Source organism: Lissotriton helveticus, chromosome 1_1 (genome assembly GCF_964261635.1).
Source record: "Lissotriton helveticus chromosome 1_1, aLisHel1.1, whole genome shotgun sequence".
In the NCBI taxonomy this organism is placed as follows: domain Eukaryota; kingdom Metazoa; phylum Chordata; class Amphibia; order Caudata; family Salamandridae; genus Lissotriton; species Lissotriton helveticus.
The window spans coordinates 1,397,782,504-1,397,799,885 of NC_136057.1; the positions used below are offsets into that span (position 1 = coordinate 1,397,782,504).

A 17,382-nucleotide genomic window follows, 5' to 3' on the forward strand; every position below is an offset into this window, starting at 1 on the left:
GACAACACCACTGCGATGTTCTACATCAACAAGCAGGGGGGCACACAGTCCGCACCGCTTTCAACGCTGGCGCAGGAGATATGGAGATGGGCCATCCCTCTCAAGATAGACCTGCTAGCCATACACCTACCAGGGAAGGACAACATACAAGCCGACTGGCTCAGCAGGCAGACATCGGCATCCCACGAGTGGGAGCTCAATGCTCAGGAGACAAGATACCTGTTCGACAGGTGGGGGACACCATCGGTGGACCTGTTTGCCACACGCCAGAATGCAAAATGCCAAAACTTCGCATCCAGGCAGCCCGAGGAGGGGACACTGGGGAATGCCCTATGGATAGATTGGTCAAGGACATTTGCCTACGCCTTTCCCCCGATACCACTGATGCACAGAGTACTGAGCAAATGCAGAGCGAGCAACATGACACTGATACTGGTCGCACCGCAGTGGGCGAGGCAGACCTGGTACTCGCAGATCATGGAGATGACACAGTGTGCACCCCACAGATTCAGCAGGAGGAAAGATCTACTGTCCATGCAGAACGGAGAGGTACTGCATCCAGAGCCAGAGAGCATGAGCCTAGTAGCGTGGCTCCTGAGGACATAGAGTTCGCACATTTGAGACTACCAGAAAGCACCCTGAGGGTACTTCGGGAGGCACGAAGGCCCAGCACTCGAAAGTGCTACGTTGCGAAATGGAAAAGATTCACAATATGGTGCAGACAGGAAAGACTCCACAATAAGATGAAGAGGGACTCCACAGTGCTAAGGTACCTGACGCACTTACTGGAGAAGAACCTTAGCTCATCCTCGTTAAGAGTTCACTTGGCAGCGATAGTAGCCTACACAAGGGGAGAAACGTGCAGGAGCTTCTTCACATCACAGGTGGTGAAGAGATTCCTAGAAGGAGCGAAAAGGATCGCACCACCCAAGCGGGTGCCGCCACCTGCATGGAACTTGAACACAGTCCTAACGGAACTCATGAAAGAGCCCTTTGAACCACTTCACAAGGCCTCCCTAAAGATGCTAACTATGAAAACAGCCTTCCTGGTTGCGATAACGTCCTTACGCAGAGTAAGCGAGCTTCAAGCGCTGACGCTACAAGAACCATACATACAAATACACAACGATAGAGTTGTGATGAGGACTGACCCACACTTCATGCCGAAGGTGGTATCCAATTTTCACATGAACCAGTCGATACAGATACCGAGTTTTTTCCAAAAACCCACAACCAGCGCAGAGAGAGCTCTGCACACCCTGGACGCCAGAAGGGCAGTCATGCACTACATTGAAAGGACAAAGGGGCACAGGAAAACGAAACAGTTTTTTGTGTCCTTCGCAAACAGCTTCATGGGCAAAGCAGTAACCAAAAGGACCATTGCACGATGGATCGCACAAACAATCCAACTCTGCCACAAACGGGCAGGACAGGAACTGGCTGAGGGGACGCGTGCCCACTCCACCAGGAAGAAGGGCGCTACAATAGCCTTCCTGGCTAACACACCCATAGAGGACATATGCCTGGCGGCAACATGGGCTTCGGTGCACACGTTCACGAAGCACTACTGTGTGGACATACAAATGAACAAGGAAGCTCAAGTGGGACAGAAGGTGCTACGGCACATATTCAACACCCAACGCTCATCTTCCACCCAGCCGCCACAGAGATGAGAAACCGCTACAAAATCTATGCACAGCATAGTGAATCCAGAAAGATTCACGCTGCAAAACGAATAGTTTTCTTACCTGTCGGTGTAGTTTTGCAGCTTGAAGATCTTTCTGGATTCACTAGCGAACCCACCCACCTCCGCCAGAAAGATGAGGCTGGAGAGAGAAGAGGTGGTTAACTAAAGAATAGACTTTGAAAGTACAAAGCGGTAAATACAAACTAAGATGAACATTGCCATTACTTCGGAAACGAAAGAAACACGGAAAAAAAGAACCCGAAGATGGCGCCCAAGAGTGGGAGCTTCCGCAGGAAGCATGCCGACGTCACCGGAAATACACCCAAAGGGGGTGTGACGCCGACGCCCACCTGGGCAAAGAAAAAAAAAAAAAAAAACAAAGAAAAGACTACGAATCCGGACCCAACCACAAGACCGCGGAATAATGCACAGCATAGTGAATCCAGAAAGATCTTCAAGCTGCAAAACTACACCGACAGGTAAGAAAACTATTCGTTACCCCAGTATTGGAACTTTCATAGATTCCCATGCTTTGTATCATTCCCCGTCGTCGGAATGGGAGTCTCGGTGACAAAAATACCATAGCTGTAGGTACAAAAGACCAAGGAAAAAGGCCTAGGCCTCATTCCCTTTTGTAGCATATCACCCTCTTTGTGTAAAAGAGACCAAACTCAGGCCTCAGCCAATCAGAAGTGCCTCACCTCTTAGAACCTTCCTGAAGGAACCTCAGAGCCTCAGATTTTCTACCGCACGTTGTGCTTAGGGAGTCTCCTTTGAGCTCTGCTCAACTTCTACTTTTACAAAGGATTTCTTCAGGATTTCTACTTCAAAATCTTCAACTTCACTTCAGGATTGTTGGCTGCCTTCCAGCATGTCAGAAATGGAGAAGAAAAAAGCCCTTTTCAAACCTTGTTCCACCTGTGGTAAGAAAAGGCTTTATGTGGAGGATAAGCACAAAGACTACATTTACTGCCTCTATCCTGACCACCAGGCTGCGGACTGTAAAATCTGTCGCACATTTTCGGCCAAGACCCTCCGGGACCATGAGGGAAGACTCTTGACATGGCTCCATAAGCTGAAAACCAGGAAAGATACTGTCTCCAGTGACCGTGAGGATGCAGCATCGATGTCTTCTTCAAGAAGGTCAGTGAAAAAGGGGTAGGGGTTCCACTTCACCTTCTACGGAAAGATCTTCCAAGGCCTCAAAAAAGACCCCCAGTGAGTCTGAGAGCCCAGGTCCCAGCAAATCTCCTCACCGAGGTGTAAAGGAGAGGGTAGGACCAGATTCGCCTTCTAAAGGTGAGAAGACTGTCACAGCCTTCAAAAAACCTTCATCCCAATCTTCTGAGAGGAGTTCCAAGTCCTCGACGACGAAGACGTCGACGACGGAGGTTTCCGTCGACGAAAAAAATCGAAATCTGCATTGATGTCATCGACGATCCCGTCGACAGGGGAATCGTCGACGAAGGTTCCGTCGACAGCGGTTTCTTCACCGTCGACGGAGACGACGCCGACAACGAAGCCGCCGACGAGGGCGCCGCCGCCGACGAAGGTGCCGACGACTAAGGTGCCGACGACTAAGGTGCCGACGACTAAGGTGCCGACGACGAAGATGACGCCGACGAAGTCGTCGACGAAGGTGCCGACGACTAAGGTGCCGACGACTAAGGTACCGACGACACCAGTTTCAATCTCACCGTCGACTATGGTGTCGACGACGATGGTCTGGTCGACGAAGACGACTTTGACAATGACAACGGCTGGCGTGTCGACCGTTTCCTTGTCGACGACTTCGACGCCCCCGATCTCGTCGACGCGTATACAACCGTCGGCGACGGAACCGTCGACTATCTTATCCTCTGAAAAGAGGATTACCATTTCTGTGACACGGATCACGCCGGAGGTTACTTCTTTGCTGACTGTCTCCTCTGATGTCAACCATGCTTCTGCAAGAAGGAGATTCAGAGGAGGAGGACCAGGACTCATACAGCTATGCCGATAGACCCTCCCAACTTCTAGTCAAATGCCAGGACACTGACTCGGAGGGCGACTACGGACGCGAGGATGTGGGCCATCATCAGTCGACCCAGTCGCAACATCATGCTGCGCAGGAAATGGTTTCAGTGCCATCTTCTTTTCTCCAAGATCTGCATAAGATGCTGCAGGACTATAAATCTAAGGCGAGTATCCCTATTCCGGTGCCGTCAACGCCACAAACTCCTGCAGAGATGTCGGCCTCATTGGTGACGCCTACCATTCCGGCTCAAGTTTCCCCTCGGCCTCAAATGTCCATCCATCATGAGTCCTCCGGGTTACAAGACGTCCATGATGATTCCTCGGATGAGGGTCAGCAGTCGGATCATGGCTCTATTCCCGATACAGAATATGACGAGTATATCATTCCGGATCCAGCATCGCCAGTCCCAGATCCGGCAGATTCCCCGCCCCCAGACATTGGGGGCTTCTATCAGCTGATGGAGAGAGCCGCTGCGAGATTCAAATTGGCTATGCCTAAAGTTTCCACGGATTGTTTTTTATATGATTTCAAGGAACCTTTTATGAAATCAACTAGGTCCATTCCAATCGTGGAGCATGTGTGGAAGGAGGGCCTAAAGGCCATGAAAAACCCGGCGAGGGTGGTCCCGGTGCTACCGCGTCTGGATAAGAAATACAAGGCACCAGTTGATGGCCCGGCAGCCTTAACGGGTCATCCAAGACCAGACTCTGTGATCTCGCAAGCTGCGCAGAGGAAATCCCGTAACCCCTCTGCTCCCTTAACAACTCCTCCGGACAAGAAAGGTCGGAGGTTGGATAATGTGGGGAAGCGATTCTCGTCGATGGCAAATGCCCTAGCGATCATGGGTAGATACGACCGCCAGCTTTGGTGTGATGTCGCTCCATACCTTGACCAGCTGCCTCCGGAATCTACGACTGAGGCAAAGAAAATCTTACAGGAGGGAGAAGCAACGTCGATGGAAATCATTGACTGTGCAATGGATATTGCGACGACGGCGTTCCGTTCATTGGCTGGGGCGGCAGTCCTCCGCCGCCAAGGGTGGCTCAAAGCTACTTGGTTTAGGCCTGAAATTCAAAACAAGGTCCTGGCTCTTCCCTTTGATGGTGAAGCATTATTTGGCAAGCTTATTGACGACACTCTTCAGGACATAAAGGACACAGACTGCCAGGTCCTTGGGGACCCTTCAATACAAAAAGTCTCCTTTTAAAGGATCCCGAGGTAGAGGTGGTAACTACAGAGGATCCTATCAACAACAACAACGCTATTCCACCACGGGCTCAGGTTCCCAGCACTACCATCAGCCTTATCAACAGCGGCAAGGCCAGTCTACCAACTACTCCAGGCCTTACAATAAGGGGAAACAGGCTGGACGAGGACGAGATTCGTCTAAGCGCCAATAGCGGCCTCCTGGCTCTTCCTACTGAACCCTCCTTCAAGAGATCATCATTTGGAGGCAGGGTCACCAAATACCTTCACAACTGGTCCAGGATAACATCGGACCGTTGGGTGCTCAACATCATTCGGAAAGGGCATACCTTGGAATTCACGCAAGTCCCTCCACCCAAGCCCCCGGCAGCCATTCCATCGCAACACCAGCGTCTCCTGCGGCTCTAGGTCCAACAGATGCTCCGGTAAGGAGCGATAGAGCCGGTCCCCGCAAACCAAAGGGGACAAGGATTTTATTCCAGGTTCTTCCTGGTGAAGAAGACGCAAGAAAAGTGGCGCCCCATTTTAGACCTCAGGGAGCTAAACACCTATCTCATCTCCCTGTCCTTCCGGATGGTCTCTCTCCAGGACATCTTGAAGCTCATCAGCCCGGGGGATTTCATGGCCACGCTCGATCTCGAAGATGCGTATTTCCACGTTCCGATTCACCCAGCACATAGAATGTTTCTGCGATTCACAGTAGCCAAGAGCCATTTTCAGTTCAGGGTCTTACCCTTTGGACTCCGTTCAGCCCCAAGAATTTTTACAAAGGTGCTGGCGCCAGTAGCAGCTTTCCTGCGAAGGAACCATTTCCAGGTCTTCCCCTACCTGGACGACTGGTTACTGAAAGCTCCGTCCAGAGAGGCAGCGCTGGAGGCTGTTCAAGCTTGTACCAATTTGTTTCAGAATCTGGGGCTCACTCTGAACAACGAGAAGTCTTCCCTGCTCCGTCCAGGAAGGCTCGCTTCCTGGGAGCCATCTTAGATTCCAAGCTCTCAAGAGCCTTCCCTACTCAGGAAAGGAGAGACAAACTACAAACCTTGGCTCAGGACTTGCGCACAAAAAAGTGTCTTTCAGTTCGCCGCTACAAGTCTCTACTGGGGGTGATTTCATCGTGTATCCCACTAATTCCCCATTGCAGACTAAGAATGCGTCCTCTGCAGGAGCAACTAGACAACCAGTGGCAGAAGGTCCATGGTTCATTTGAAGACAGAGTGATGGTCACTCCAAGCATGAAGGAAGCAGTTTTATGGTGGACAAATCAAGACAACTTGTCCCACGGTCTATCCTTCGCAAGCGACCCGTCTCCGCAAGTGATAACAACGGACGCGTCGTTGGAGGGTTGGGGGGCAGTGATGCAAGACCTGCAAGTCAGCGGTCATTGGTCGCCCCAGGAGAAACGCCTCCACATCAACCTGTTAGAGCTCAGGGCGATACGACTGGCTCTGCAAGCTTTTCTTCCTCGCCTGAAAGGTTCACAAGTGCTTATCAGGACAGACAACACCACGGCCATGCACTATGTGAACAAGGAAGGGGGTACCAGATCTCGTCCATTGTTGCAAGAAGCTCAGCAGATCTGGGAATGGGCAATCCTTCAGAGGATTTCGCTGAAAGCAGAACACTTGCCAGGCGTCCTCAACGAAAACGCCGACAGACTGAGCAGGTCATCCTCAGTCAGCCACGAATGGGAATTGAATCAGAGAGTCTTGGAGGAGGTCTTCAGCCTGTGGGGCAGACCAGAGATCGATCTTTTTCCACTCCGAACAACAAGAAATGCCGGTCTTATGCAAGCAGGCTTCCCCATCGAGGTTCTCTGGGGAATGCGCTTTCGATAGCATGGTCGAGGACATTTGTCTACGCTTTTCCTCCCATACCTCTGATCCCACGGCTCATCAGGAAGATCAAGGTGGAGCAGTGCAGGATGATCCTTATAGCCCCTGCTTGGCCGAGGCAGTTCTGGTTCACGGAACTCAATCTGCTCTCGATAGCCCCTCCTCTTCCTTTGGAGGTTCTTCCAGATCTCCTCACGATGTCCGAGGGACAAGTTTGGCACCCGGATCCGCAGTCACTACACCTGACTGCATGGCTCCTGAGCAGCGAGAATTTATGAACCTACCCATTTCAAGTGAGATTAAGGAGGTCCTTTCTCAGGTAAGAGCTCCTTCTACGAACAGGACTTACTGTCTTAAGTGGAAGAGATTTTGTTGCTGGTGCAAGAAAGAAGGCATTGATCCTTTCGCTTCCAAGCCTCATCAGATCCTTCCTTATCTGCTGTCCTTAGCCAAGTCGGGACTAGCCCATTCATCAATTAAGGTCCATTTGGCGGCAATGTCGAGGTTCAGGAGGACTGCCTCTGGACCCTCCTTGTGGTCCTCCAGAATAGTCAAACAATTTCTAAAGGGATTGTCCAGAGTTTATCCACCAGTGAGACCACCGCCTCCGACATGGCATCTGAATCTAGTCCTTTCTCAACTCATGAAGGGCCCGTTTGAACCAATCCATCGTTCTGACATGAAATACCTTTCATGGAAATTGGCTCTCCTCCTCGCTCTCACGTCGGCTAGGCGTGTTGGTGAATTGCAGGCCTTGACTATCCAAGAACCTTTCCTTCAATTCAAGAGAAACACTGTCATCATGAGAACTAACTCGATGTTTATGCCTAAAGTCCCCTCGGACTTCCACTTGAATGAGCCGGTCATTTTGAAGGCGTTCTTTCCTCAACCGGTTACACCAGCAGAGAGGACATTGCATTCGCTCGATGTGCAACGGTGTTTGAAATTCTACTTGGAGCGTACTAAGAGTTTTCGGAAAACCTCTCAGTTATTTGTTGCCTTCGGAGGTCCAAGCAAGGGCCTTCCTCTTTCCAAGCAGGGCATTTCAAGATGGATCACGAGTGCCATTCTGCATTGTCACACTGCTGCAGGAAAACTTCTGACTGGAAAGGTTCGAGCACATTCCACGAGATCTCTTCGCAGGTGTACAGATCAAAGACATTTGCAGAGCTGCTACCTGGAGCAGCGTTCACACATTTACCAGGCATTGCTGCTTGGAGTCCCTACAACAAGGTGATGTGGCAGTAGGACAGGCTGTCCTGAGGAACCTCTTCCAATGATTGGTGAGCTTTCCTTTCTTTCCCACCTTCCGTCTTTCACATTTTGTATCTTTGTCATGTTGCCTATTGCTATATTGTGATGATGCAAAATGTGGTTTTGTTACGAACTGCTTGCTACTCTGATACAAAGCATGGGAATCTATGAAAGTTCCAATACTGGGGTAAGAAAACAAGTTACTTACCTGTAACTTTGGTTCCCCAGTATTGGTAACTTTCATAGATTCCCATGCGTCCGCCAACCTCCCCGAGGAAAGCTCAGCCTACTACAGATATGGTGTCTAAGTACACAACGGCTACGAAAATCTGAGGCTCTGAGGTTCCTTCACGAAGGTTCTAAGAGGTGAGGCACTTCTGATTGGCTGAGGCCTGAGTTTGGTCTCTTTTACACAAAGAGGGTGATATGCTACAAAAGGGAATGAGGCCTAGGCCTTTTTCCTTGGTCTTTTGTACCTACAGCTATGGTATTTTTGTTACCGAGACTCCCATTCCGACGACTGGGAATGATACAAAGCATGGGAATCTATGAAAGTTACCAATACTGGGGAACCAAAGTTACAGGTAAGTAACTTGTCTTCATGTCTCTTACAGATACATTGTTACCGAAGGTAAGTAACTTGTTCTTCAGTGCTAAAAATGGAAATAAAATGACAAATTCTAGTTCAAAACGTGTCTGTTAGGCATTTAATTTCCCTTAACAGTTGAGTGGAGAGCATATCATTGCAAACACTTGTTTTCTAAGGGAAAATAAAAACCATAAAGCGTGTGCATGTGCTATCAAATCCTAGGAGTTCAGCCCCATTTCGATTCTCATTGCCTGAATCATTGAATTGGTTGGAATATAAAAAATATCTTTATAGAACTAGACTTTCCATCTTCGCCCAACTTGCCCTGCTAGCTAAGGATAGCAACTCTACTCCATAGTCTATGGGAATAATCTGCCCAGAATTGCTTTCTGTAATGTTCTACTAACAAACTCCCATATTGTGAATCAAATGTTTTAAGGGCATTTCTGATGGTCATTTAAGAGGTTTATTGATTGATATTTCCTCCTTTTTGTGGCACTTTTCTAATCACTCTCATGCACTTGATAATGGCCTTAACTGCTTTTTAAATATCTGTTTGACTTTGTGTTTTTAATAACTTGTCTGGATTAACAGGCAACTGTCCGAGAGCATACCTCCCCTACCCCAGAGGCTGATGCTTGTTCTGTTTCTCTCTTCCACAGGACGTGGGGGTTCTGGGCTGGTCCAGAGGACAACAAATTTAGCATAATGAAGTATGAGCATGGAACGGGCTGCTGGCAGGGACCAAGCAGATCCACTAATGTGAGTATGATAAATATAGTCACACATATCTTGAGCTTGCCTGCGGATTTCAGTAAGGTGCTACAGACAAATCATGGATCTAAAAATGACAGGGACAAGCACACAACATAGGGCATGAGGGAGACCAAAGAGGGAGCTGGAAGGTACCTATATGTTCCAGCTGATCCCTTAATTTGGAGCGGAGCCAAGCAAACCACATATTAGGCCTATGGATGGTGGGGCTGCAAAGGCAATTGAGGTGCTCTAATCAATCCAATTATGCTGATGACGCAGTAAGATGCATTGCACATGAGCTAATGCAACATCTAGAGGAGGCCTAGGTGTAAGTGAGGCCGAAGAAAGTTCACATCATGGAGGTACAAGTATTATAGGGCACTTAAAGGTGGTACAAGCCATTCTGCCAGTGTGAGAGAGATCAGGAAAGTGCTGCACATCATGGCAAGAAAGGGGTGATAGTACAAAGGGGGCTGGGGAACCTTATACAGCAAAGGTTGCACTGATGAAGATGCACAGCTGTTCCAATAATGCAGGTGGGACCTAGAGAATGTCACAGCCAAATGGGGAAGGAGAGGGCCACGAGGTATCAAGTAGGATCCTAGCTATGTAAGTTGGGGAGGACTGGAGACATCTGTACATATGTACATATGGGTGGATGTAATAAAGTTATTTTTTATTTTAAAATGCTGCGTGTCTAGCAGGAAATCCCCAACTGCCATGTAAGATAACCCCTCCCCCACCCCTTTCTCCACTCCCACCATAACACTTTTCATTCAGAGTATGATGGAAAAGGAAAATCTGGTTCTCCAACACAGAATAATTTATAGTTATAATTTGAAATATTGAATAAACACCTCCCAAGTCTGGCATCCTGGAGCCCTTTTACAACGTGTGACGTTGTTGTTTTTTTTAAGATTTTTATTTTATTTTAAATGAAATTTGAATCCAATTTGCAGGGTATTTTGACTGGATTTCACAGATTATTGGGTTCATCTGCCAGCTGTATCCCAATGCCACTGCCTGTGTAAGGTATGGTAGAAAGGGGGAGTGCACACCTCATTTTAAAATTGAAAAGGGAGTTAGACAGGGGTGTGTGCTCGCCCCGTTCTTTTTCTCAATCTATACGAACGGAGTCGGGTCCTCCCTGTCTGCTGTCTTTGGATGTGCTCCAATTTGATCAAACCCCCCTCCCGAATTTGGCATACGCCGAGGATGCTGTGCTGATGGCAAGAACGGGCCTGGCCCTACAAAAACTAATCAAAGCTTAAGCCATCTTTTTGGCTTCCCTTGACCTAAAAGTAAATGAAACAAAATATTTCATAATTGTGGCTGGAGTTACCAGAGGAGAGAAACTGCCACAACTCCAGATGGCCGGCAATGAAATTAAGATGATGGACTCCTTTTCATACCTAGGAGTGCTCTTTGATAAGGATCATTCTTGGTCCAAACTAGTAAAATCAAGAGCCCAAGGTATGCAAAGGAGCCTAAACGCGTTTAAAAGATTTGCAAAAAAGTGGGTGGAAGCTCACTGGACGTAACTAAAAATATTTACCAAGCCAAAATAAAATCAGCCACAACATATGAAGCAGGCGTGTGGGGGATGGCCAATACTGGCCTGTTACAGCAAATGGAAGACTCCTTTTTTAAAAACTGTGTGTCCTTACCCCAATCGGCTTTAAATTATATTCTACATCTCGAATTAGGGCTCCCCTTTCTGAGTGACACCTTAAGAATGGGCCGGTCCTCTTGTGGATATCCATTTGGCAAAGAACTGTGGTAGATTTGACACAAACCATTATAGGAGAATGCTGCAACCTAGATTATTACAAAAGAATTGGGTGGCTAAATCATGTAGAAACTGTATTGTGGCTATAGGGATGGAAAAACTATTTCAGGACCCTGACTCCTGTAAGGGGGTCACAAAGAAACTGTTAAAAGCTCTATATTCCCAAAGAGCAGAATACGTCCGCAGGGAAAAAAAACAGATCCATCAGTCTACTATTGCGTATGACTTGGTCCCATTAATACCAGGGGATGGTTTCCATTACTTAGCACGGATACACAACGCCCAGCACAGATTTATTCTACTGCTCTTCAGATTAAACATGATCCCGTTAGTCCTGGGATATCCACAAAAGAAGTATAGGCTAGCAGATCTTGATTGCTGCCCCTGTAACAACCTTGCGGCGCAGACAGATCTGCATATCCTACTATTTTGTCAAAAATATTTTGAGGCAAGGAAATTGTTTATACTGCCAATTCTGGCATCATAATTTTAGGCAATGTCGGGTCGCAATATATTTTTTAAAAGCCCTACGTGACCCTTTCATCCGTTTCTGTGTTGCCTCATATCTATGGCCCTGCCTCAGGAAGAGGAAAAGGGTGGGTATAGTTTCTAGCAGCACCCTGTAACCATATGATGAACTGCTTTTTCTATTAGAACCGATTTTAAAGGTTTTAATTGGACCACAGCAAAATTTGTTTAATAATGTTTTAATTCATTTATATTTATTGATCTGGATATTTTTTTTATATATGTATTCTTCTGCTTTTATGATCTGTTCACAATTATCGAATAAAGCTGTGTGAAATTACTGGATTTCACTTGATCTTTCATTTTAAAGAGCAGTTTGAATGAAAAATACTGCTACAAATCTAGTTGCTATGGATAATTTTAATTTTTGAAAGGAAAGTGTATAGAAAGTGAGGGAAATTCGAGCTAACAAGACAACTGCTTGAATGTAGTGTGGCCCGTTAAATGTATATTAAAAGATATCTATGTTGTGTATATGGTAAAGGAATGCTTAACTGCAAAAACTATACAAAGATATAAAAATTAAAACAAGTGCAGGGTCAATAAAAGGGATACCTGTTTACAAAAATCTAGTGCGATTTATGGTGTCAGAGGTACCTCACTTTTTTATATTACCGTTAAATGAAAGCAGCGCCTACTTCTGTAAATGATCTGTTAATTTTGGCAAGATAGAAGGTGGATGAATAATTCTCCCATTAACAATGCCAGGGCGGTGGGTTGGTCATTTATGACTTCAAAGAAGATTTCCACGATGGAGAACTAAACCTATAAGTGAGATTTTTGTTTCCATTGAGGGATCCTTATTGATGGTCGTAAGTACTCAGTAGCACACCATGCTCCATCCCAGTAACAGTGGCAGTGTTAATGGGGATATATTACTCCGGGAGAAAACAGTCTTTATTAGCCAAAGAGGTTACATCCAAAGAAGCCTGACCCAGTTGGGTGTCGGGCCTGGAGTCTGAATCTAGAGAGTAATGTCTAGATAAAGGTGTGCATAGATCTGTAAGTGGCAACTTTGCATATTGCTGAAATGTGGACATTACTCTGCATAGCCCTGGTGGGATGTTATCCCTTGTGAAATTAGTCTGTGGTCGCTCTGGTGATGGTTTATTAGCTTTTTGATAGTATAGTAATAGACCTTGCATTTAGTTTCAGACTGGGTTTAAGTGGCAGTCTGTTCACAAAGGGTCATTATTGATAAAATGTCATTTAACATATAGCCAATGGTGAGATTTTTTTGTACCTCTATAGCTTCTTCATCCCTGAGTAATGCAATTTACTCTTGCCCCTATGATACTGTCATGTCTCCCTTTTCTCAGTGAAGTTGTTGTCTCTCTGACCCCAGGTGAAGCTTTCATGTGGAAAGGAAACAGTTGTGACGTCCACCACAGAGCCCAGTCGCTGCGAGTACCTCATGGAGTTCTTCACGCCAGCCGCATGTATGGAGCCACAGGAGGTGGACCTTTCTGACCACGATGAGCTCTAAGCAGGTGAGTCCACTTAATTATAGGGATGAATGTAGTTAGTGAGGAAGGTGGTAGTTCCAGTACCTGCAGGATACAGACTTCTGTGCAGGAAAATGTGCCCACCCACAATGAACAGGACACCTCCATCTTGGGATCAATGCTAACTTCATAAGTATTTGGACATCTTCACCAATGTGCAGAATTAAGGAAAATTCTTTGACGACAAACATCTCTTAAAACACTTTTTGGGCCATCACAGGAGACATTTTCCATTTTTTCAACGTAAAACTAAATTGGCATTCCTGCTAGCTATTAAAAAAAACTACACCCTGAAGTCTTTTTAACGCAAGAGAAAAGTAGAGAGACATCTCAGAGATAACAATGATTTGACTCTGTTTTAAGTCAGGGAGGCTGGTCCTGGGTGCCAAAATGCACTGCAGTGTCATTTGGTTCTCAGTTTATGTTCAACCAGTGAATCGTGTATCCCTGAGCATTAAGTTTTCTCCCTTAATAATTTTTTGTTTTACAAAAACTATTTCAAATGCATATGTTTAACTTTACTTGATTCCTTTTGGTGTTTTTATTATTTTTAAACCATATTTTGTGCAAGTAAGGTTTATTTGTATTAATGTTCACCTCTGCTTCCTTCTATTGCATGCTTTTTCATTCATCACATTGGCACGTTTAAGCATCCGCATTGGAAAGAAGCCTAGAGGGTTTTGAGTTATGAAATGTCTCCAATCTGCCAAAAGTCTACTTCCAGACCCTTATTTATTTGCATGGCAGTGGCACATATCAGGAAGATGAAATTGGCTCTTCGAGGTAGTCTTCAATTGAAAGTTCTATGAACTTTTCCCACAGAACCTAAAGTCCTTTAACATCTAACTTCCAAATAATTCACAACAAATCAGCACCCCTCTGAGTGGACAATTTCCCACAGCTAGAAGTATACTACATGCGTAGCAAGAATCCTTTGAAACCAGTCATTGACGTTTAGCTAAACTGTTTTTAGATAAAATGCATATTGTATTTTTATCGTGTCTGGCACAACAGCTTATGAAACTCCCAGCATAGCATCTCAAGGATAAGTGTTTTGAAGAGATTGTGAGATGGGAGCAAATTCTGAGGTTGCATCTCTCATCTCTCCTTGTGGTATTAAAGAAACATTAGGAGATAGAGGGTACACCTTGTGCAACATCTTAATTTTTTTTGTTATTACATATGCTTCAGTGGCTCATCTGGAGCGCCTGGATTTATTTATTTTATTCAAAGTTTTATATAGCGCGAACAGGATCCTTACAGATATCAGAGCGCTTCACAAAGACAGGGAAGGGGCAATAGGAGTAAACAGAGATAATGGGAACAGCATAATAGTCAGTGACATGGTAATAACATGGATGATAAAACAAACATAAAACCAATCCATATATGATCAGGTAAGTAACATGGTAATAACATGGTAATAACATGGTAATAACATGGTAATAACATGGTAAGTAACATGGTAATAACATGGATGAAAAAAACAAACATAAAACCAATCCATATATGATCAGGTAAGGGAGTAGTATAGAGCAGCACAGGTCATTGATCCCACTACAATGGCGTACAGGTGGATCAGTAAACCAACGTGTATCAAATCTTGGTCGGTAGTAAGAGAGTAGCGTAATAGTGCCCCCAACAAGTCGAGTATAGTGCCAGGGGATAGGCAGAGCAGCGGTACAAGCAATGCAGAGTCTCTGACCCAACATCTGTAGCGATCAGGAGATCTTGGCCAGAAGCATTGTTTTCACCTCTTTCTTGAAGAGTGCAGTGGAGGTGATTAGCCTTGTTTCAGGAGGGAGCGCATTCCAGATCCTGGGTGCCATTCCTGAGAAGGAGCGTTTGTAAGTTTTCGCTTTCCGAAATCTACGAGGTTTCAGGAGTAGATTTTTAGTACTCCTATTGGATCTCGAACCTCCTGATATAGACAGCTTTTGAGCGAGGTAGTTGGGTGCCTTGTGGTGCACGGCCGCTTGTGTCATAGTTGCAATTTTTAGCTGTATTCTGGCTTCAAAAGGCAGCCATTTTAGAGACTTTAGGTCTGGGGATATGTGCGAGTGCTTTCTAGAGCCAGTAATGAGTCTCGCGGCAGCGTTCAGGGAGGCTCTTAAGGGTGCTGTTGTGGATAGCGGGAGACCGCTGAGGGTCGCAATTCCGTAGTCTATTCGAGGGATGACTAGAGCTTGTACAGCAGTTTGGAAGTCTTTGGCCGGGAGGAAGGGTTTAATTTTCCTCAGCGTGTTAATTTGGAAATTAGCTGCTTTTGTGGCTTTGCTGACGTGCTGCTGCATGTCGAGCTTGGCGTCGAGTGTGATGCCTAGGGATTTCGCCGAGTCCACGATGGTAGGTTGGACATTGAGTGCTGTTAGGTTGTTGAGCCAGGTTTGGGTGGTGGAGATTTTCGCCGGAGGTGAGATGAGTAGGAACTCAGTTTTTAGAGCATTTAGTTTGAGGTGATTATCGGCCAGCCAGGATTGGGTGTTAATAAGCGTGGAATTCAGCTGTTTGATATCTTCCGGGGACTGTAACTTTAGGTAGAGTTGTGTGTCATCAGCGTACATATGGAATTGAACATTGGATGCTTGAAGCAAGGTGGCGAGGGGTTCCATAACTAGGTTGAACAGTGTAGGAGAGAGGGTGGATCCTTGTGGAACCCCAAGATCTGCAGGCACCGGTGTAGATAGTACATTGTCGATCTTGAACCTCTGAGACCGGTTGTGAAGGAAAGACGAAAACCATTTGAGAACAGTTCCCGATAGCCCCATCCTAGTACTTAGCAGCTCCAACAAGTTCTCATGTTTGACCGTGTCAAATGCTGACGAGAGATCAAGAAGGATGAGGAGGCAGGACTCATTACGATCCAGAATTTGGAGGGCGTCATCAATTATGTGTGTCATAGCTGTTTCCGTGCTATGTTTCGCTCTGAAACCTGATTGATGATGGTTGAGGAGGTCAAATTTATCAATGTGTTTTGTTAGTTGGAGTTGGACACATTTCTCCAACAGTTTGGCCAGGGTGGGGATATTGGTGATGGGCCGATAATTGTTTAGGTCAGACGGATCAGCTGTAGGTTTCTTGAGTATAGGCGTGACTTGCCCCACCTTAAGGGAGTCTGGAATGTGTCCTTGTTGCAGAGAGCTGTTAATGATCTTGGTCCAGAGAGGGAGGAGCAAGGGGATAAAGTCTTTTACCGCATTAGCAGGTAGAGGGTCTGTGAGGTGATTAGAGGGCTTCAAAGTGCAGAGCAGTTTGTGTATAGCTTCTTCCGAGTAGGTGTCGAAGTACTGCCAGGATGCCTTGTTTTTAGGTTGAGTGTCAGCCATTCTGGTGTAGTTGGAGTATCGATTTACATCCATTATGAGGTCATTTCTTATGTTGTCAGTCTTATGTTTAAAGAAAGCAGAGAAGGCTTCACAGTGTGGATTGCCTGATGATTCAAGAATGCAGGTCTCGGTGGACAGTCACAAAAGCATGCTAGAGTAGAAGGTGGTCCTTATAGACCTCGGGCCCTTTTTTTCAAGCAGTAAGATCTGAGACTATCATAATGCAAACTCTACTCACCATCTACTGTCTGAACAAAGACGTTGCTACATAGTGCAGGAACTCAAAAGAAAGCTCAAATGTTCTGGCACTGTATCACTGCTCATGGCATAGAGATCACAGCAATTAATTTGCCTTATGCAGAAAATGGAATGACGCTTGAATCAGATCTGCTTCAAAAGATGATGAATGGGTCATCACAGTCAAATCTTTAGTTGGCCAGGGATCCCACAAATTAACAGTCTGCAGCAGCAACATATGGAAACATTGCAAGACGTCTGATCCAGTTGTCCATAACCTATGTTTCTGTGAATGCCCTCCTTACAGCTCATTAGGTATTTTGTTCTTTTTCAGAGAGGACTAAAAGTGTCATTTAGAGTGAATGGAATCGGTGAGGCTCATCTGTCCAGGAGTTTGCATGACTTATAGAGACAGAGAAGTTGCCAAGTTGTCACTGGGCTGCCAGTTTGTGTACATTTGAAGGCCTGCCTTGTTTACTGCAGCACCTCCCAAGTACTCTTTGCCTGCACTGGACTGCCATGTGGAGCATGACAGTCTCCAGCTGGAAAAATATTAAGTGGTCCCCTACTTGCAGGGATGAACTTTTATGTACTGTATATTCATTTCTTTTCCTTGTTACTTTAAAACAAATCCCGGTATTGATGGGGGTAACCCA

The 17,382-nt window shown here is 46.0% G+C and overlaps 1 protein-coding gene across 1 annotated transcript in view; it reads left to right on the plus strand.

Moving 5' to 3' along the window:
* Positions 1-17,382, plus strand: part of PRKCSH (PRKCSH beta subunit of glucosidase II) — a 260,110-nt gene that overhangs the window by 174,255 nt on the left and 68,473 nt on the right. The window contains exons 15-16 of the mRNA XM_078684189.1: positions 9,248-9,347; positions 13,004-13,148. Coding sequence (XP_078540315.1) covers positions 9,248-9,347; positions 13,004-13,144 — 241 coding nt within the window. The 3' untranslated portion in view covers positions 13,145-13,148. The remainder of the gene's footprint in view (positions 1-9,247; positions 9,348-13,003; positions 13,149-17,382) is intronic.